The sequence below is a fragment of the Anolis sagrei genome, chromosome 3, assembly GCF_037176765.1.
Source record: "Anolis sagrei isolate rAnoSag1 chromosome 3, rAnoSag1.mat, whole genome shotgun sequence".
Classification (NCBI taxonomy): domain Eukaryota; kingdom Metazoa; phylum Chordata; class Lepidosauria; order Squamata; family Dactyloidae; genus Anolis; species Anolis sagrei.
The window spans coordinates 166,612,859-166,631,479 of NC_090023.1; the positions used below are offsets into that span (position 1 = coordinate 166,612,859).

Sequence of the window (18,621 nt, forward strand, 5' to 3'; positions counted from 1 at the left end):
ATGCAGATCACATCTCATTATTTACAACTAGCCGTCCCCTGCCACGCGTTGCTGTGGCCCAGTCTGGCAATCTGGAAAATAAAGTAATGGTTTCTAATCTATGTAATTTCTTTATGCTTGTGGGTAAACAGTATTTCTTGTTGTTTCTTTGTTAGTGTTCATGTGGAGAGTGTCTGGTTTGCCTACTCTGGAATATGCAACATGTCATTGTCCTTCTTTAGGGGTCCCTTTCAAATCTATGATATTATATCTGTGTGTCTCTGTGTGTGAAACATATATATCGATCTATATCTATGCCTGGATGGCTCTTTGTCAGGAGGGCTTTGATTAGATTGTCTTGCCCAGGTGAAGAGTGTTGGACTGGATAGCCTTAAGTATTTTCTGTTGGTCATGGGAATTCTGTGTGGGAAATTTGCCCCAATTCTGTCTTTTGTGGAGTTCAGAATGCTCTTTGATTGTAGGTGAACTATAAATCCCAAGAACTACAACTCCCAAATGACAAAATCAAAAAAAAATTTTGAGTGAAGGACATACATTGGGTTGTTAGGTGTCTTGTGTTCAAATTTGGTGTCAATTCGCTCACTTGTTTTTGAGTTCTGTTAATCCCACAAACAAACATTACATTTTATTTATATAGATATGTAATAAAATATGTGATAAAATGGCAAAATCAAAGTTTGCTTTTGGGAGCTTTTTTGGGGAAGGGAGAGGAAGGAGAATATTTTCCAACAGTGGATGACTGAATCCACAGATTCAGAGACCTGACTGTAATACACAGCACACACTCTTTGCTGCTAAGCACATAGCCAAATTGCCCAAATAACAATGTCATGACCCTCTAATAATAATTTTTCACTAAGGGATAAAGCAAATACACAATGTCATAACCTAATTTATTTATTTATGATACTTCCTTGGCCATTTTCTCCTCAGGAGTAGAAACAATGTGCATAAAATTCTGGGACTGTTAATGGCATTAATTGCTTCCCCTATACTACCTAAGATCTTGTCTCCTGCTCTGTGTGCTTAGGTTCGAACATCCATTCAGACTGGGTTTTGACAGCTAGGGATTTCTTATTAATGTATGTCCTAATAAGCCTGGAAAAATGATTAATGCTAAAGAGACAAGAACTCTTCAGACATACCATATATAAGACAACTGGGCATATAAGACAACCCCCAACATTTCCAGTTAAAATATAGAGTTTGGGATATATTCGCCATATAAGATTACCAACGCACACCAAATAAAAATTTAAAAAGCATCAGATTTGATTTCAATATGGCAATTTTCCTATTACTGTACCTCCTTCTCTGCCTCTCAGATATCGCACATGCGCACCTGCACCACTTCACTGCAGTCTTCAGGAGCGAGATCTGAGAGGCAGAGGAGGAGGTATGGTAATAGGATACAAGAGCGGGTCAGACAGGTAAAAGAGGTGTGTTTGTCTGGGCCCAGAGCCACTCTATCTCTTTTTTCCATACCTCGGGCGCCCCGGACACCTGAAGCTTGCTCCGCCCTTCACTTACACCTTCCCAATGAGGCACCCCTTCACCTCACCATCAGGACCGCATTAAGTCCACGAAACGTGATGAATGGATTTTCTTCTACCGTACTTATACAGCGTCGTCCTTAATGCTTTCATACAGTCGCTGCATACGGCAGGGACACGGCCATTACCATTTTTGAGCTTCCCCCACCATATGCGGCAACCACAGATTCTCCAATCCGATTGGAAGTTTCAGAACCCGCTCTATAAGATGACTCCCGTGTATAAGACTACTCCCGTGTATAAGACGACCCCTTACGTTTGAGAAGATTTTCTTGGGTTAAAAAGTAGTCTTATACACTAGAATATACGGCAATAAAGATGCAAAATCTTCTTTAAGGCGTAACAGTTATTAATATGAAAATATGGATGATGCACATGCAAAACAAGTACACCTGGTTGCTTGCTGCAACAAGTAGCAATAAAAAGAATTACACATTAAAAGAACAGACATCTCTGAAAACAGGCTTATAAAACATTCATTAATTGGACACCTATTACAGGTTCCCAAATACCTTTGCCTACTCAAACAGTGATGAGGAACAAATTGCCTCCAGGTGAGGCTAGGCTGCTCATGCAGCTATAGATATTCCTCTCCTAATTCCTTGTTCAGTAAATGTGCCATTCTAACCTGCATTCCCTCCCTTGGAATTTTGATTATTAATATCAGCTTCCATCAGCTCCTGTGAGCTTCCTTCAACAATACAGAATAAACAAGAGTTTCTCTTTCTGCAGGGATTAGGGTAGTTGCTAATAAGTCTAAATATATTCTTATGCATGGCAGTGAGCCCTCAGTACCTTTCAGGATCTCATGCAGATACCAAAAAACATGGATGATCAATTACTTTGTGGTATAGGGTAGTTATGGAGGCAGCGTTAAAACCCCAGTTGCAGGGCAGGTATTTTCCTCCATATCCATAAAATAAAGTATTATTATATCCAGGGAGCCCACCAAACTACTGCCTTGGGAATGATCAAGGAGGAACGCTAATGCCAGTTGGCATATCCCTGTAAAAGCTCCTTGAAAGCTGAACAGGTTATTGATGGTCTCTCCAGAGTTGGAAGAGAAGGCTCTTTTGAGGCTTCGGCCTGTGTAAGCCGCATCGAATCCCTTGGGAGATGCTAGCGGGGTACAAATAAAGTAGTAGTAATAATAATAATAATAATAATAATAATAAAAGGCACATCTAGCAGCCACGGATTGCATCCTTCTTCACTGCTACCTGGTTGAACTATGTTTGCATGGTGATCTGTATCAGCAGTGCTTTTGCTATGGAGGTGAATGAAAGAGAGACAGGGCATGGACAATTCAAGTTACTGTATATACTCGAGTATAAGCCGACCCGAATATAAGCCAAGGCACATAATTTTATCACAAAACAACTGGGAAAACGTATTGACTCAAGTATAAGCTGAGGGTGGGAAATGCATCCACTATGAGTCAATTTCAAAATAAAAATAGATACCAATAAAATTACATTAATTGAGGCATAAATAAGCTAAATGTTTTTGAATATTTACATAAAACTGTAATTTAAGATAAGACTGTCCAACTCTTATTAACCCATTATGCTAACCTACTACAATGTAAATGTACTTATTATTAAAATAATAAATATAATAAAAATAATAGAGTGAAATAATGAAAATGCAACAAAAACAGTAATAATAGAGTAAAATAATAAATGTAGTAATAATAGGGTAAAATACTGTAAATGTAATAATAATAATAATACTAATAACAGAGTAAAAGAATAAATAACGTTGACTCAAGTATAAGCCGAGAAGAGCTTTTGCAGCCTAAAAAGGGGGCTGAAAAACTGGGCTTATACTCAAGTATATACAGTACTTTGTTCTCCCTACATATATAACAGTGGTTCTCAACCTACAGGTCCCCAGATATTTTGAGCTACAACTCCCAAAAGTCGAAGCCAGTTTACCAGCTGTTAGGATTTCTGGGAGTTAAGGGCCAAAACATCTGGGGACCCACAGGCTGAGAACCACTGACATATAAGTATGTTCACTTTATGAAACTCATGCATTTTAGTTTTTCCCAAATATTTTGAATTTGCAATTCGTTAAATCTGTGTATCTGCATTCTGTGGATAGGGTGGTCCTATTGTACATATGAGGGGGAATAAATACATGCTAGAAAGGGCCTCCTGGTGGTGCAGCAGGTTAAACCGCTGAGCTGCTGAACTTGCTGATCAAAATGTTGGCAGTTCGAATCCGAGGAGTGGGGTGAGCTCCCACTGTTAGCCCCAGCTTCTGCTAACCTAGCAGTTTGAAAAAATGAAAGTGTGAGTAGATCAATAGGGATCGCTTCTGCGGGAAGGTAATGGCGCTCCATGCAGTCATGCCAGCTACATGACCTTGGAGGTGTCTACAGACAACACCAGCTCTTTGGCATAGAAAGACCACCACTACCCTGAGTCAGACATGACTAGACTTAACATCGGGGGAAACCTTTACCTTTATTAAATGCTAGAAGTTTTATTAAGTGCTAGAAGTTTTATTTATTAGTAAGTTATGAGGACACAGGCTATATTTGATACTATTGCTCTCCTCAATGCTTCTACCACTGGAGTACACGCCCTCCAAATGGGAAGTTTAGTTTCACAACTTTGTTTTTATGAGCTCCCTGCAAATAACCTGCTCCTATTTTTATCTCATTAGAGTCTTTTAATTGTTTTATCCTGTACATGTGGCCCGCCTACTGTTATTGTCACTGTGTTTATTGGAATGTTTTTTGTTTTTGTTTTTTCTTTTATGTAATTTTGAAGTTGTTTATGTTTTTGGTTTTATTCCACTGTAATATGTTGTCCGGGCTTGGCCCCATGTAAGCCACTCCGAGTCCGCACTGGGGAGATGGTGACGGGGTATAAATAAAGTTTATTATTGTTATTATTATTATTATTATTTTCAATCTGCTAGAGAAAGAAAAATATTGTTCAAAAGACTCCGTTTACAGACAGTAAATGGCTGTTTTAAGTCTCCTTGTGGTGAGAAAAGGTGGGGTATAAATCAACATAAATAATAATAACTAAAAATGTCATGTCATCTTTCATTCTATGAAACAATTTGCCTGAATTGCAGTTGGGGATAGTAGAACCCTACCCCAAAGCTAGGTTTAGCTGTTTGCTTTGATTTCGCTCTTTGTCTGTTTTCTATAGATGTATCAGTCCTACAGAATGCCTTGCCTCTTAATTAAGATGGGTTACTTCCAGGTAATAAATCTGAACATCAAAGAGTTTTAGGGGTAGGTTTCTATTCTTAATATTCTTTACTCTTGTTGGTTATATCTAGCTCCTTCATAACTGCCTTTCCACATACTGTACCATTTTGTTTTAGTGTACATTTTAATTAAAAGCCACCAAATATGTTTCTACCATACAGCGTTTTTTATTTATTGTCTTTAAAAAAAAACCCATTGCCACAATTGTGTTTTGATGCACCACTGTTTGCATGGGAGCTATTTTCCTGTGCCGATCCAATGTTGCTATGGTAAACATCTAAAAGTGGGAAATGGGTTAAGGCAGATCATACAATTTCTCTGCTTTCCTATCAGACAAAAAAGCACTGAAGCTATACTCCTGGCCCTGCTAATTTGAAATAAAAATTGTTTGGCGGGGGAAGGGGCTTTGGATAATTAAAAAAAAAACATTTAAATCTTCACTTTGAAAACGGATACATTTATTACAGACTAGCTGTACCCGCCACGCATTGCTGTGGCCAACCTTCCCTCCCTCTTTCTCTCCTTCCTTCCTTCCCTCCCTCTTTCCTTTCTTCCCTCTTTTTCTTTCCCTTCATCTTTCTTCCTTCTCTACCTGTTTCTTTTCTCGCTTCCTTTGCTCTTTGGTTCCATCCTTTCTTGTTGCTTTCCTTCCTTCCCTCCCTCTTTCATTCCTTCTCTCCTTCCTTCCCTCTTTCACTTCTTTCATTCTCGCCTTCCTTCCTTCTCTACCCTTCTTTCCTTCCTTCTTTATCTCCTTCTCTCCTTCCTTCCTTCTCTACCTTTCTTTCTTTCCTTCTCTCCTTCCCTCTTCCTCCCCCTCTTTCTCTACCTCCTTTTCTCCTTCCTTTTCTACCCTTCTTTCTTTCTTTATCTCCGTCCCTCCTTCTTTTCCTCCTTCTCTACCCTCCCTTCTCTCCTTCCCTTTCTCTCCCTCCTTCTCTGCCCTTATTTTTTCCTTCCTTCTCTCCTTCCCTCCTTCTTTCTCTTCTTCTCTCCCTCTTTCTCTCCTTCCTTCTCTACCCTTCTTTCCTTCTTTCTCTCCTGCCCTCTTTCTTTCCCTCCTTCTCTCCTTCCTTCCTTCTCTCTCCTTCCTTCCTTCTCTACCCTTCTTTCCTTCTCTCCTTCCTTCCTCCCTCCCTCCCTCATGTATATGTGTTGTGTGTATGTGTATGCATACATGTGTGTATATATGTGTGTTTGTGTATATATGTGTGTTTGTGTATATATGTGTGGTTTTGCAATGCATTGTAATGTATTTTGGGGGGATTTTTGGCTTTTTAAGTCCCTTCTGTTGTGTTTTTCAGTGTTTTTATGAGTGATGGTCACTCGTTAGCCTGAGAGGTGTCTTGTGTCCAAATTTGGTGTCAATTCGTCCAGTGGTTTTTGAGTTAGTCCCACAAACAAACATTACATTTTAATTTATATAGACTTGTTTACTAAAAACTATATTCTATTTCAGTGTTATGCCGAACATATTTTCAAAATGTGTAATTGTTAAGAATTAGGAAGCCTAGCCTGAAATATTCAGCAATGACTGCTACTAAATAGCTTCTGAAGAAAATGTGGGACATTCTCAAAGCCACGTGCAATCCTCGAAACCTTAAGTGAAATATTTTAAACCTCCAACAGATGTGTGTGTCTTTGTATGTGTATAGCACATATTTTTAGATAGCAAAATATTTTAAATACCATTTCATTCATCTAAGTACTTTTATCAGTGCTCAGTACCTAAAAATTGTCTTAATTTTGATTGGATTTGAGAGACACTCTGCCTTTGCAATTAAAATGGTTCGACTGCAAGTGTAATTCTCTCTCGTCTAAGATGGGCAGAGACGCCCCCTGCCAATCAAGAGAGTCCCTGCCAGTGGATGGATAGATGTGTACCTTTAAAGCCACAAAAACTCCAAGTAGCAGTTCTGCCCAGGGAAATGTTTTGGCTGGATGCATATAGGCTCTGAAAAGGGGTGTTTTGGGGAGACAGAGATGGCTTTGGATTCAGTGCATTCAAAAGCCTTACATTTGCTTGCAAAGGAATCTTGCAGCACATTAAAGGTTGAGAAAATGAAGCAGGAAAAGAAATTGGGGGGAAAAAGAATTACTGGTGAAAATAGAATTACACAGCTTTACTGTGTATGTGTTGGACAAATCTTTTGATGCTACCGCAGCTCCATATAAAACCCTCCCATTAACCTTATTATTATTGCTGCTTCTCAGCACTGTATAAGGAGGTCCCGGTGGTGCAATGGGTTAAACCCTTGTGCCGGTAGGGTTGAAGACCGACAGGTCATAGGTTTGAATCCAGGAAGAGCGTGGATGAGCACCCCCTGTCAGCTCCAGCTCCCCATGAGGGAACATGAGAGAAGCCCCCCATCAAAACATCCGGATGTCCCCTGGGCAATGTCCTTGCAGACGGCCAATTCTCTCACACCAGAAGTGACTTGCAGTTTCTCAAGTCGCTCCTGACATGGAAAAAAAAAGGACTGAATACTGTATATTCTGGGGTACAACACGACTGAAGCTATAAGATGACCCCCCCCCCAAAAAAAAAACTTTAACAAACAAAATAGAGAGTTGGGGATATACTCGCCGTTTAACACGACTCCCCAAACCAGGCGCTTCTCGCGAGGTCTGGAAGAAGGAGAGTGGCCAGATCAGAAGAGGCTCCGGCGCTCTTCAGGCCGCTCTCCTTCTACTTGGCCAGGCCTCGCACAAAGCCCCTCTTTTCCCGCGAGACGTTGTCTCGTGAAAGAGACGCTTCTCGCGAGGCTTGGACAGAAAGGAGAGTGGCCTGAGCAGCGCGGGAAGCAGCCAAGGGGCCCGGCCGCTAACAAAGGAGGCCTGGGCCTAAGCAAGGAAGGCAGCCAGGAAGGGAGGAAGGACGGGGAGCCTGCCCGGGAAGCCGCCATGAGCCAAGGCGGCGGAGGAGAGCCCGAGGCCAAGGCAGCCATAGTATGTAATTTTATTATTATTTTAATTTTATACCCGGCGTACTAGATGACCCCCAAAATCTTATAAGGTTTTACATGCCTAAAAAGTTGTTTAGTTCCCCAGAATATACGGTAGTTATTAATAATCCAGAAAATAAATATCTCCTCACGCTCAGAATAAAAGCCATCAAAGTCAAAACAGTATCACGGATATCGACTTAGGCCCCTTCTAAACTGCCATATAAAATCCAGATTATCTACTTTGAACTGGATTATATGGAAGTGTAGACTCATATAATCTAGTTCACAGCAGATCATATGGATTATAAGATTTGATAATGTGGATTATATGGCAGTCAAGAAGGAGCCCAACATCAATTAATAAATCTTAAGTCTCTTTTTGGAAGAAAAAAACCTCACCTGTTGATTAAGAAATCCAGTCATCATATCGTCAGTCATGCAGAATGGCTGGCCAACTAAACGACAACACATGTTGCCATACAATGGAAGCCAAAAGGACGATTCCTCTAAAATAAAATAAAATAAAAACAGGGCAATTTGGTAGGTGAGTATTGAGTTGATAGGACTGTGACAAATAATTTTGTTCAACTTGTGAATTTGCTGCCTGGTGAGAGATTCCCACTGCAGGATAACAGGAAGGAAGCCAGAAACCCTATAGACTCCTTAAGCACCATGCTTTGGACAATGAAGACATTTAGATTGATTACAGGAATTTTTACTCTTTTGGCATGGTTAATTGCCTGCTTAATCTTTTCAGACATTCCCATGCCAAGTGCATCCGAAGAAATGACAAAAAAGGCAACTCCAAATCTATCCTCAATTTGGTACCTCATTTGATTCTCACATGTTCTGCATGGTCTGTGGGTCAGCAACTATAACAATAGATTGAGCTAATTTTTACCACCATGATTCCCCCTCAAGGGCCACAGTACCATATTTAGGTTGATGGGGTGACCTTGTATCATTTCTGGGAACTGATCTTACATCATTTTGAATTATTTGTGGTCAGAGGTCATCTTGGGATTTTACCATTATAGACAGTCCCTAGGTTACAAGTATCCGACTTACAAACGACTCACAGTAAAGAACGGAGGGGAGACAGCATGAAGTGAGATAAACCTACCCCCAGAAAGGAAAATTCACTCCTGGAAGAGTTATTATCATGGGGAAAAGGTGTGTCCACTGAAGCCTTCTTGCCATTCTTTGTTTCCACAACAAGACAATTTTTTTCAAAATCCAATTATCATAGGAACATGAAGTGAGGTGAAATCTTCTGTTTGGTTGTGCATTAAAGTAATCAGATTTAATTTGCCAAATAGTCACTGTGGAATGTTTTTATGTTGAATGTTTTTATATTGTGTAAATGGTATTTTAGATTGTAAGTCGCTCGAAGCACCTTGGTGAAGAGCGACTAATTAAGAAATAAAGTGAAGTGAAGTGAAGTGAACAGGGGCAGACAGTAAAACAAACACCACAGGGGTGTGTTAACCCTTACCTGTGCTATATATTAGGCTAGAGTTACACTTCTAAAATGTACCTCTTCTTTTTTTTGGAGTGGGAATTTGGGGTGCTGGTGCAAACTACATCTGGAGCTATTTTAATGACTTTGGGTGATTTATTTATCGTGTCAGGAGCAACCAGACAGTTGTATTACATTTTTAACAAAAAACAAACAAACAGGCAGACAGACAAAGCACAAAATTGCAAGCTTGGTAGTTGATTAAATGTCCTTTGACCAGTATCTGGCCACTTGGAGTGCCTCTGGTGTTGTCGCAAGAAGGTCCTCCATGGTGCATGTGGCAGGGCTCAGGTTGCATTGCAGCAGTTGGTCAGTGATTTGCTCTTCTTCACACTCGCACGTCTGGATTCCACTTTGTAGCCCCATTTCTTAAGGTTGGCTCTGCATCTCGTAGTGCCAGAGCGCAGTCTGTTCAGCATCTTCCAAGTCGCCCAGTTTTCTGTGTGCCCAGGGGGGAGTCTCTCATTTGGTATCAACCATTGATTGAGGTTCTGGGTTTGAGCCTGTCACTTTTGGACTCTCACTTGCTGAGGTGTTCCAGTGAATGTCTCTGTATATCTTAGAAAACTATTTCTTGATTTAAGTTGTTGACGTGCTGGCTGATACCCAAACAAGGGATGAGCTGGAGATGTCTCTGCCCTGGTCCTTTCACTATTGGCTGCTACTTCCTGACGGATGTCAGGTGGTGCAATACCGGCTAAACAGTGTAATTTCTCCAGTGGTGTAGGGCGCAGACACCCCGTGATAATGCGGCATGTCTCATTAAGAGCCACATCCACTGTTTTAGTGTGGTGAGATGTATTCCACACTGGGCATGCATACTCAGCAGCAGAGTAGCATAGTGCAAGGGCAGATGTCTTCACTGTGTCTGGTTGTGACCCCCAGGTTGTGCCAGTAAGCTTTCGTATGATATTGTTTCTAGAACCCACTTTTTACTTGATGTTCAGGCAGTGCTTCTTGCAGGTAAGAGCACGGTCCAGAGTGACTCCCAGGTATTTGGATGCGCTGCAGTGCTCCAGTGGGATTCCTTCCCCAGGTCATCCTCAGAGCTCGGGATGCTTGTCTGTTCTTAAGGTGAAAAGCATATATCTGTGTGGGGGGGGGGGGGGGGGGCATGAGAGAAGACTCCTCACAGGATTGCAAGACATCTGGGCGCCCCCTGGGCAATGTCTTCGTAGATGGCTGATTCTCTCACTCCAGAAGTGACTAGAAGTGACTTGCAGCAAAACAACCAACTTTGGGTGATGAAATCACTCAACAATCTGCAAGGTTTTCCTTTGGAAGTTTGTCTGGTGTTAGAAGGCTATATACATTTGCTGTTCCTGTTCTACAGATATCATGACTTTTCATTAATCACAAGAATGCTTTGTTCTCTATCTTTGGTGAATTACTGGTTTTTGTAGCTCTCTAAATTTAAAAGCAAAAAAACCTAAAGGAAAAAAAGTATTTTGTATAGCCTGAAATGTACTTAGAGTTCTCAGGACAGTACTGTTCTAACCTTGCACAGTAGACTAGAACAGTACTGTTCTAAGAAATCCAGGATGAGGTCATGTACCTCTACAATTGCTCTCAGATTCTGATCCAGAATACAATGGTCTTAAGGGTTTCTATGGTAATGTAATCCCGTTTACATAACTGGAATTGCCATACGTTAAAGCGATCATGTCAACATGCCCCATCAGATACAGAAATATTATAAACTCTTCATATAAACAATATTGAGAGTTATTCCTCCTTTTCTTAATAGTATTGTTATCATTCTGCTGTCGTAACTTACATCTACTAAAGCTCACTTTCCCTGCCTATGCTGGAACCCTTTACGCAATTACCGTATAAGCCAACCCAAATATTAGCCGAGGCACTTAATTTTACCACAAAAAACTGGGAAAACGGATTGACTTGAATATAAGCCGAGGGTGGGAAATGCAGCAGCTACGGGTCAATTTCAAAATAAAAATAGATACCAATAAAATTACATTAATTGAGGCCATTGGTTTTAAAATGCTGTATGTTATTGTTATTGATCCAGTGTATCTGTCCGAACATATCTCCCTCTACGTCCCACCCCGGAGTCTGAGATCATCTGGGGAAGCCCTGCTCTCGACCCCACCGCTATCACAAGTGAGGTTGGTGGGGACAAGGAGCAGGGCCTTCTCGGTGGTGGCCCCTCACCTGTGGAACTCACTCCCGGGAGAAATTAGGGCATCAACATTCCTCCTCTCCTTCAGGAGGAAAGTAAAGACGTGGTTGTGGGACCAGGCCTTTGGACAATCGGACAACTAGATAAGGACAATCAAACCACTAGGACTGACAGGACTGACAATGTGGAATTGGAAATTGGACTATGAGATAGCGAACGCTGACCGTCTATGAGGGGTAATTGGGATTGTATTATTTTATTGGTTTTATGGTTGTAATGCAGGAATTGTTGTTTAACTGTTCAACTGTTTAACTGTTTAATTGATGTTATTTTGTTTTACTACTGTTATGTGATGCTGGCATCGAATTGTGCCTTTGTAAGCTGCCCTGAGTCCCCTTCGGGGTGAGAAGGGCGGGGTAGAAGAAACCGAAATAAATAAATAAATAAATTGATAGTTTATTGCTTATTGTGTTTTTTTTAGTTTTATTTTATTTTAACTGCTTTGTATTGATTATTTGTTATCGCCTTTGTTTATTGATGTGCTGTGGGCTTGGCCTCATGTAAGTCGCACCGAGTCCCTTGGGGAGATGGTAGTGGGGTACAAATAAAGTTTTTATTATTATTATTATTATTATTATTATTATTATTATTATTATTATCAGTAGGTTAAATGTTTTTGAATATTTACATAAAATTGTAATTTAAGATAAGACTGTCCAGCTCTGATTAAACCATTATTCTAACCTTCTTCAATGTAAATGTGCTTAAATATCCTTCCGATAATAATAAAGAGAAAAATAATAATAGTAATAATAGAGTAAAATGATAAATGCAATAATAATAATAATAATAATAACAACAACAACAACAACACCAACAGAGTAAAATAATAAATAATCTTGACTCAAATATAAGCCGAGGAGGACCTTTTCAGCCTAAAAAAGGGCTGAAAAATTAGGCTTATACTACAGTACTTGCGAATACAGTCTAATGAACAAAGCAAGACTTTTTCAAACAGGATGCAGGTGTTTGAAAATATAAAACAGCAGGCAGAAAAGGGGAAGTAAGGGAAGAATGATGCTCTATCACCCTAAGCACAAGTTCTCTACTTCCAAAGGCTGGTAAGTAGCAGAAACAAAGTTTCCTTCTTATCCACTATGCACTGATTATTACAAAATGCAGCAAGAAAAAAATAATATCAATTTTTTGATAATTTATTTGGAAATAGTATAGAACACCACCCCAATTACCAAATATGGGAATAAGCTCAACATGTTGGCATTGTGGAGCAAATAAAGGGTAGGACACCCACATGTGGTAAAAATGCCCAAGATAATACATTTCTAGGGGAAAATATAATAAAGAAAATTGAGAAATTATTTAAACCGCCAGTTCAAGTAAATATGGACTTTATTTTAATGGGAATACTTGGGAACAATAAGAATAGCGCAAAAAACCCAAAATTTATTTAGAGCAATGATTTTAGCAGGCAAGGCAGTGATAGCATGGGGATTGAAATATGAAAAAATGAATATTGAAAACTGGAATAATTATCTGTTTGATCAAGTCAAATCAGACATTAAAGCACGTATAACTCGAGAAGATGTGCAGGACGCTAAGACAGAAGAAATTAAAGATAAATCTACGTGAAATTGATAGAAAGTCAACACAAATATTGTACAAAACTATGAAAATTGTGTTCATTGTTAAAGATATATAGAGAAAAATGTTCTAGGGGTATGGGGTGAGGAAAAAGTGAAAAGAATAACTTTGTAAAAGAGATGAATAGAAATGCTCCATTATATATAATGTGTGAATACAATAGCTGTCTATTACCTATTCAGATTGTGTTATTACGTACTTGATAAAAAAATTAAAAATAACACCAATTTATGATTACTACAAAACCAAGTTAAAGTATTCTGCCCATAGTTCACTTCCCTTATTAAATACAATCTTACCATTGGCCACAACAGTGAGGCTGTGGGTCTTGAAACTGTCCTCAACGCCCTCCAGTCCCAACGACGTATATGCCAGCAAGCCATATTTTGCACCACTGGTTAAAATAAATCATGTATTATTTCAGTAATGTAAACAAAGGAACAGGTTTCATGTGAAAGTTCAAACAATTCAAAGACCATTCTATTTATCCACTCTTTACAACCGTCCTGTGATGAAAGTTCCGGAGCTGTGTCATCAAAAAAGGCTAAAGTCCCAAACTTCACTTCCAAGTGACCACTGACCAGCACTACTAGTCCCATCTGTGTGTGCTTGGGGAGTTTGTCCCCTAAGCAGCAGTCTTTTTACCTTTTAAATGTTTTTTGTTTTTGTTTTTTGTTTGTTTTTTTGCATCAGGAGCAAGTTGCTTCTGGTGTGAGATAATTGGCTGTCTGTGAGGACTTTGCCCAGGGGACGACCAGATGTTTTACCAACCTATGGGAGGCTTCTCTCATGTCCCTGCATGGGAAGCTGGAGCTGACAGATGGGAGCTCACCCTGCTCCCGGGATTTGAATCACCGACCTGTTGGTCAGCAGTGCTACCGGCACAAAGGTTTAACTCACTGCACAACGAGAGTTTCCTTTTATTCATGTTAAAATAAATGCTATTCTTGCAAATTGTTCAAGGAAACTTTGCCTTTTTCCAAAGCATTCCAGTGCAGCCAAGTCTTTTCTAACCACAGGAATGATCATATAAATAACACTTCCCATCCAAACAACATTATCCTATTCAGCTTCTGTTCTCCATTCCAGTTAATGGAATATTACTTAAATAGAGATGAACAGATTATGCTTAAGATGAAGGTGAGCAAACAAAATAAATTCCTTACAGCTGGCACTTTTCAGCATCTTTTGTTTAGAAGTTTCTGTTTCCCTCCGTTTTTTGTAGTTTTATTAACATATTGTCGATGGCTTTCATGGCCGGAATACTGGGTTGTTGTAGGTTTTTTCGGGCTATATGGTCATGTTCTAGAGCAGTGGTTCTCAACCTGGGGTCCCCAGATGTTTTTGGCCTACAACTCCCAGAAATCCCTGCCAGTTTACCAGCTGTTAGGATTTCTGGGAGTTGAAGGCCAAAAACATCTGGGGACCCCAGGTTGAGAACCACTGTTCTACAGGCATTCTCTCTTGACGTTTCGCCTGCATCTATGGCAAGCATCCTCAGAGGTAGTGAGGTCTGTTGGAACTAGGAAAAAGGGTTTATATATCTGTGGAATGATCAGGGTCTAATCTAATCGCCTCTCAACAAAAGACTGCCCCAGGCACTGCCAGGCCATCAAATGCTAATCAAGGTGGTCAGTTGGAGCATTCACACCTAGCTCCAGCAGACAAGAGTTCTTTGTTCCACCTTGGTCATTCCAAAGATATATAAACCCACTTTCCTAGTTCCAACACACCTCACTCCCTCTGAGGATGCTTGCCTTTAGAACAGGGGTCCTCAAACTTTTTAAACAGAGGGCCAGGTCCCTCAAACTGTTGGAGGGCCGAATTATTATTTGTAAAAAAAAAAAAAAGAAGGAATGAATTCCCATGCACATTGCACATATCTTCTTTGTAGTGCAAAATACACTTAAAAGCATTACAATAATTTAAATGAATAACAATTTTAACAAATATAAACTTATTAGTATTTCAATGGGAAGTGTGGGCCTGCTTTTGGCTGATGAGATAGGATGTTGTTGTATGCTTTCAAGTCGTTTCAGACTTAGGTTGACCCTGAGTAAGGGCCGAGTAAATGACCTTGGAGGGCCGCATCCGGCCCCCGGGCCTTAGTTTGAGGACCCCTGCTTTAGAACATGGCCATATAGCCCAAAAAAACCTACAACAACCCAGTTTTATTAACGTTTGCAAAAAAAGAGAACTGAAGCTTTCTGGCCCAATGCAAGGGATCCAGGTAGTTTTTAAACCAGAAATCCTTTATGCGTTGATCTTTTTCTTCATTCACAATTAATAAACCGGCTTGCCTAAAATAAAACGGGTTTTGCAAATATCATTTGCTCTTGGGGCATGTAACACTCCAGCTCAAACCATATTATTGAAAGTTTATAGGTTTGAATGGTCCTTCCTTTAAACGAAACTCCTCTTTCAGTGTTTGGAGACATTCCAAAGTATTCCTCCCTATTAAAAAGGGCCCTGAGACGCTCCCTCCATCATTGGGTGGTGAAAGCAAAGGTAGTAAAGATGATCCAGGAGAGTGAATTTCTTTGATCAGTCTCCACATACAATTTATAACTTTTAAAACGATGATTAACTATTTATGTGACCTTTAAATGTTTGTGTTAATACTTACTTGTTTTCTCTCATTAGAAATCTTAACAGAAAGGCTGACTTAAGTCAGTATTCTGTGGCTTGTGTAAGAGCGTAACACTTGAACAAGCTCCGTTCTCTCCCTACAGCTCATTTTTATTTGTACCTCTGAAGTCTCCCACACTGAGTTGTTATCATAGGGTAATGATTACATTTGTTTCACTTATTACCCAGAGTAAATATCACTGCTGTGCAATTTCCATTAGCACATTAAGGGAGGAAAAAAAAACCTCTGAACAGCTGAAAACAAGGTGGTGGTTATAAATGGATTCCAACCAAAAGATTTTCAATCACTAGAGAAACACATAAAAGCCATCTGTAATTGAACGTTTTTGTTCCATTTTAAATAGCTGTGTTTCTTTTTGCAGATGAAAATCTCTTTGTGCTGAATGTTCAAGTGAAAGATCCTTACTATTTATAGTGCAAGGTTTGCCAAAGAAAACAAAGTACTTCACTGTTGAAACATGCCTCACAGTAACATTTTCCTTCTAAAACATGAGATTCACTTTTTTTTGGCTAACTTCAACATCTCATTTCCAAAATTTTTATCAGTTGCCAATTCCTTAGGCTTTCAAATCTTTATCACATTTCAAATTTAACAGGGTAATTAGCACTGTTAGTAATGTTTTGCCTACATGTTTGAATTAGATTATGCCCTTAAATGGAAGTATCTTTGTAGAAACTGGCCAACCATGCTTGTAGCACTGGATCCATTCATAGCCCTTTATTTAATTTTTCAAATTTCTGCTCTATCTATACAGTAACTGTCACATTCTCTTGCTGGATTCATCTTCAGGAAAATAACTATCTGATCTATCATGAATAATCAAGAGAATATAGCAGATATGGGCAAACTGAGGCTTGTGGGTCAGACAGCACCTTGGGCTTTTTCCTCTAACCCATTTCAGTCTGGTTTCACGTAACACAGACAGCTTTGGCCATCTTGGTGGATGACCTACACAGAGAACTGGACAGGGGGAGTGTGTCCTTGATGGTTCTTCTGGATCTTTCCACAACTTCAAAGTGCTGGCATTAGCCTATAAAGCCCTAAACGGTTCTGGCCCACCTTACCTGTCCGAACGCATCTCCTCCTATGAACCAGCTAGGACGTTAAGATCATCTGGGGAGGTCCTGCTCTCGGTCCCGCCTGCATCACAAGTATGTCTGGTGGGGACGAGAGACAGGGCCTTCTCAGTGTTTGCCCCTCGGCTGTGGAACGCCCTTCCTACAGAAATTAGATCGGCCCCCTCCCTATTAGCATTTTGGAGGAAAGTGAAGACCTGGTTGTTCGAGCAGGAATTTGAATAGGCAGTGTAATGAATATAGGAATATGGAACAAAAGATGATGAGACTGGATCTTGATTCTACCTATGAGACGCTAATGAGATATTATATTGATGTTTATTTGATTGTTTATTACGCCATTGTTTTAATTGTTTTTAACTGTTTTTATGATGTTGAGCACTGAATTTTGCTATTGTTAACCGCTTTGAGTCACCCAAAGGCTGAGGAAAGCAGTGTATAAATGGAGTAAATAAATAAATAAACTTTTGATAACATCAACCATGATATCCTTCTGAGTAACTTCTGTGGGATTGGCCTTGGAGGTATTGTTCTTCTGTGGTCCCATTTTTTCATGGAGGAATGTTCTTAGAAGGTGGTGCTGGGAGATCCCTATTCAACTCTAAATGTAAAAAAAAAAAAAAAAAACTAAAGGAAAAAAGTATATTGTATAGCCTGAAATGTACTTAGAGCTCTCACGACAGTACTGTTCTAACCTTGCACAGTAGACTTGTCAAGACCCAGGCCAGGCAGAAACACAAACGGCACCGTTGGAGTTAAAGGAAGGTGTTTAATGTCTATTAGCAAAACAAAGGAGACTCTTATCTTCAGAGATGTAAACTAAGGAGGCTTGCAGTCAGCAGAAAAGTAAACAAACCAGTCTCAGTCAGCCTTGACTGACGAAAAGGAAAGTCAGTCTTTAAACCAAAACAAACAGCTTGAATTCAGCAAGGAAACATAGTCCATTCCAAAAGCCAACGAGACAGCATACGGCAATCCTCATGAGGAGCGGTCCAATGAAGTTAACAGGAACAGGCAGAGGCGTAGTCAGACAGTCCGAGGGTCAAGGCACAGAAGACTCACGAGTCAGGAACCAGCAGGGTTGTTCACAGGGTCAGGTAACACGAAGCTGCAACAAGAACTCAGGGCAGGAGTTAACACAAGGCACACGGCATGCGACACTTTGAACTCTGCGATTCGTCTGTCCCCAAGCTGCTGCTTAAATCTCATCCGAATCGCTGGAGTTACTGTCAGCTGGGTCCAAATCCTCAGGTGAATCCAGGCTGCGCCATTGTTGCCAGTCAGCACTCCGTGCTCCATCCTGCAAAGAATCATCTACAGCCCAATCATCCTGAAAACCCTGGAATTCACCACTTGAGGAGGGGGCATTAAGGACATCCATGACTTCCTGCACTTTAGTCCAATCCAGATCTTCCTCTTCGCTGTCAAAGTCCCCACAATCTGCTACATCTCTCGGGCGCTTAGCAACAGATCCTACATCGCTATTTGAGCTGCTGGCTGCTCTTTTTACACCTCTGTAATCGTCCAGCTCCATCTCCTCGCGAGTAAAACCTGCAAAATCCTCCTCGTCGGTACTCTCTAGAAACAAGTCCCTGATCCTTTTCAGCTGCCGCTGAGCTTCATCATTCTCTAAGCCACGTTTCCTTCTACTACTGGTAGTAGGTGCATGAGACAGACGCTGAGTCTCAACACTATCCCCCCCCTCCAAGGCCCCCCCCTCCACAGGCGGAGCCATAGGACGGGAAATACTCTCAGTCACTTGAGGTCGAGATTCAGAGGTAGCTAACTTGAGCATGGAGCGATGGAACACCGGGTGCACTTTCAAAGAAGGAGGCAGTCGC

General features: G+C 40.4%; 1 protein-coding gene across 2 annotated transcripts in view; it reads right to left on the reverse strand.

Moving 5' to 3' along the window:
• Positions 1-18,621, reverse strand: part of RTKN2 (rhotekin 2) — an 80,249-nt gene that overhangs the window by 22,440 nt on the left and 39,188 nt on the right. For both annotated transcript variants that reach the window (XM_067465665.1, XM_067465664.1), the window contains exons 7-8: positions 13,354-13,448; positions 8,133-8,239 (exon numbers count right to left, since the gene is read on the reverse strand). In XM_067465665.1, the coding sequence (XP_067321766.1) occupies positions 8,133-8,239; positions 13,354-13,448 (202 nt within the window). The remainder of the gene's footprint in view (positions 1-8,132; positions 8,240-13,353; positions 13,449-18,621) is intronic.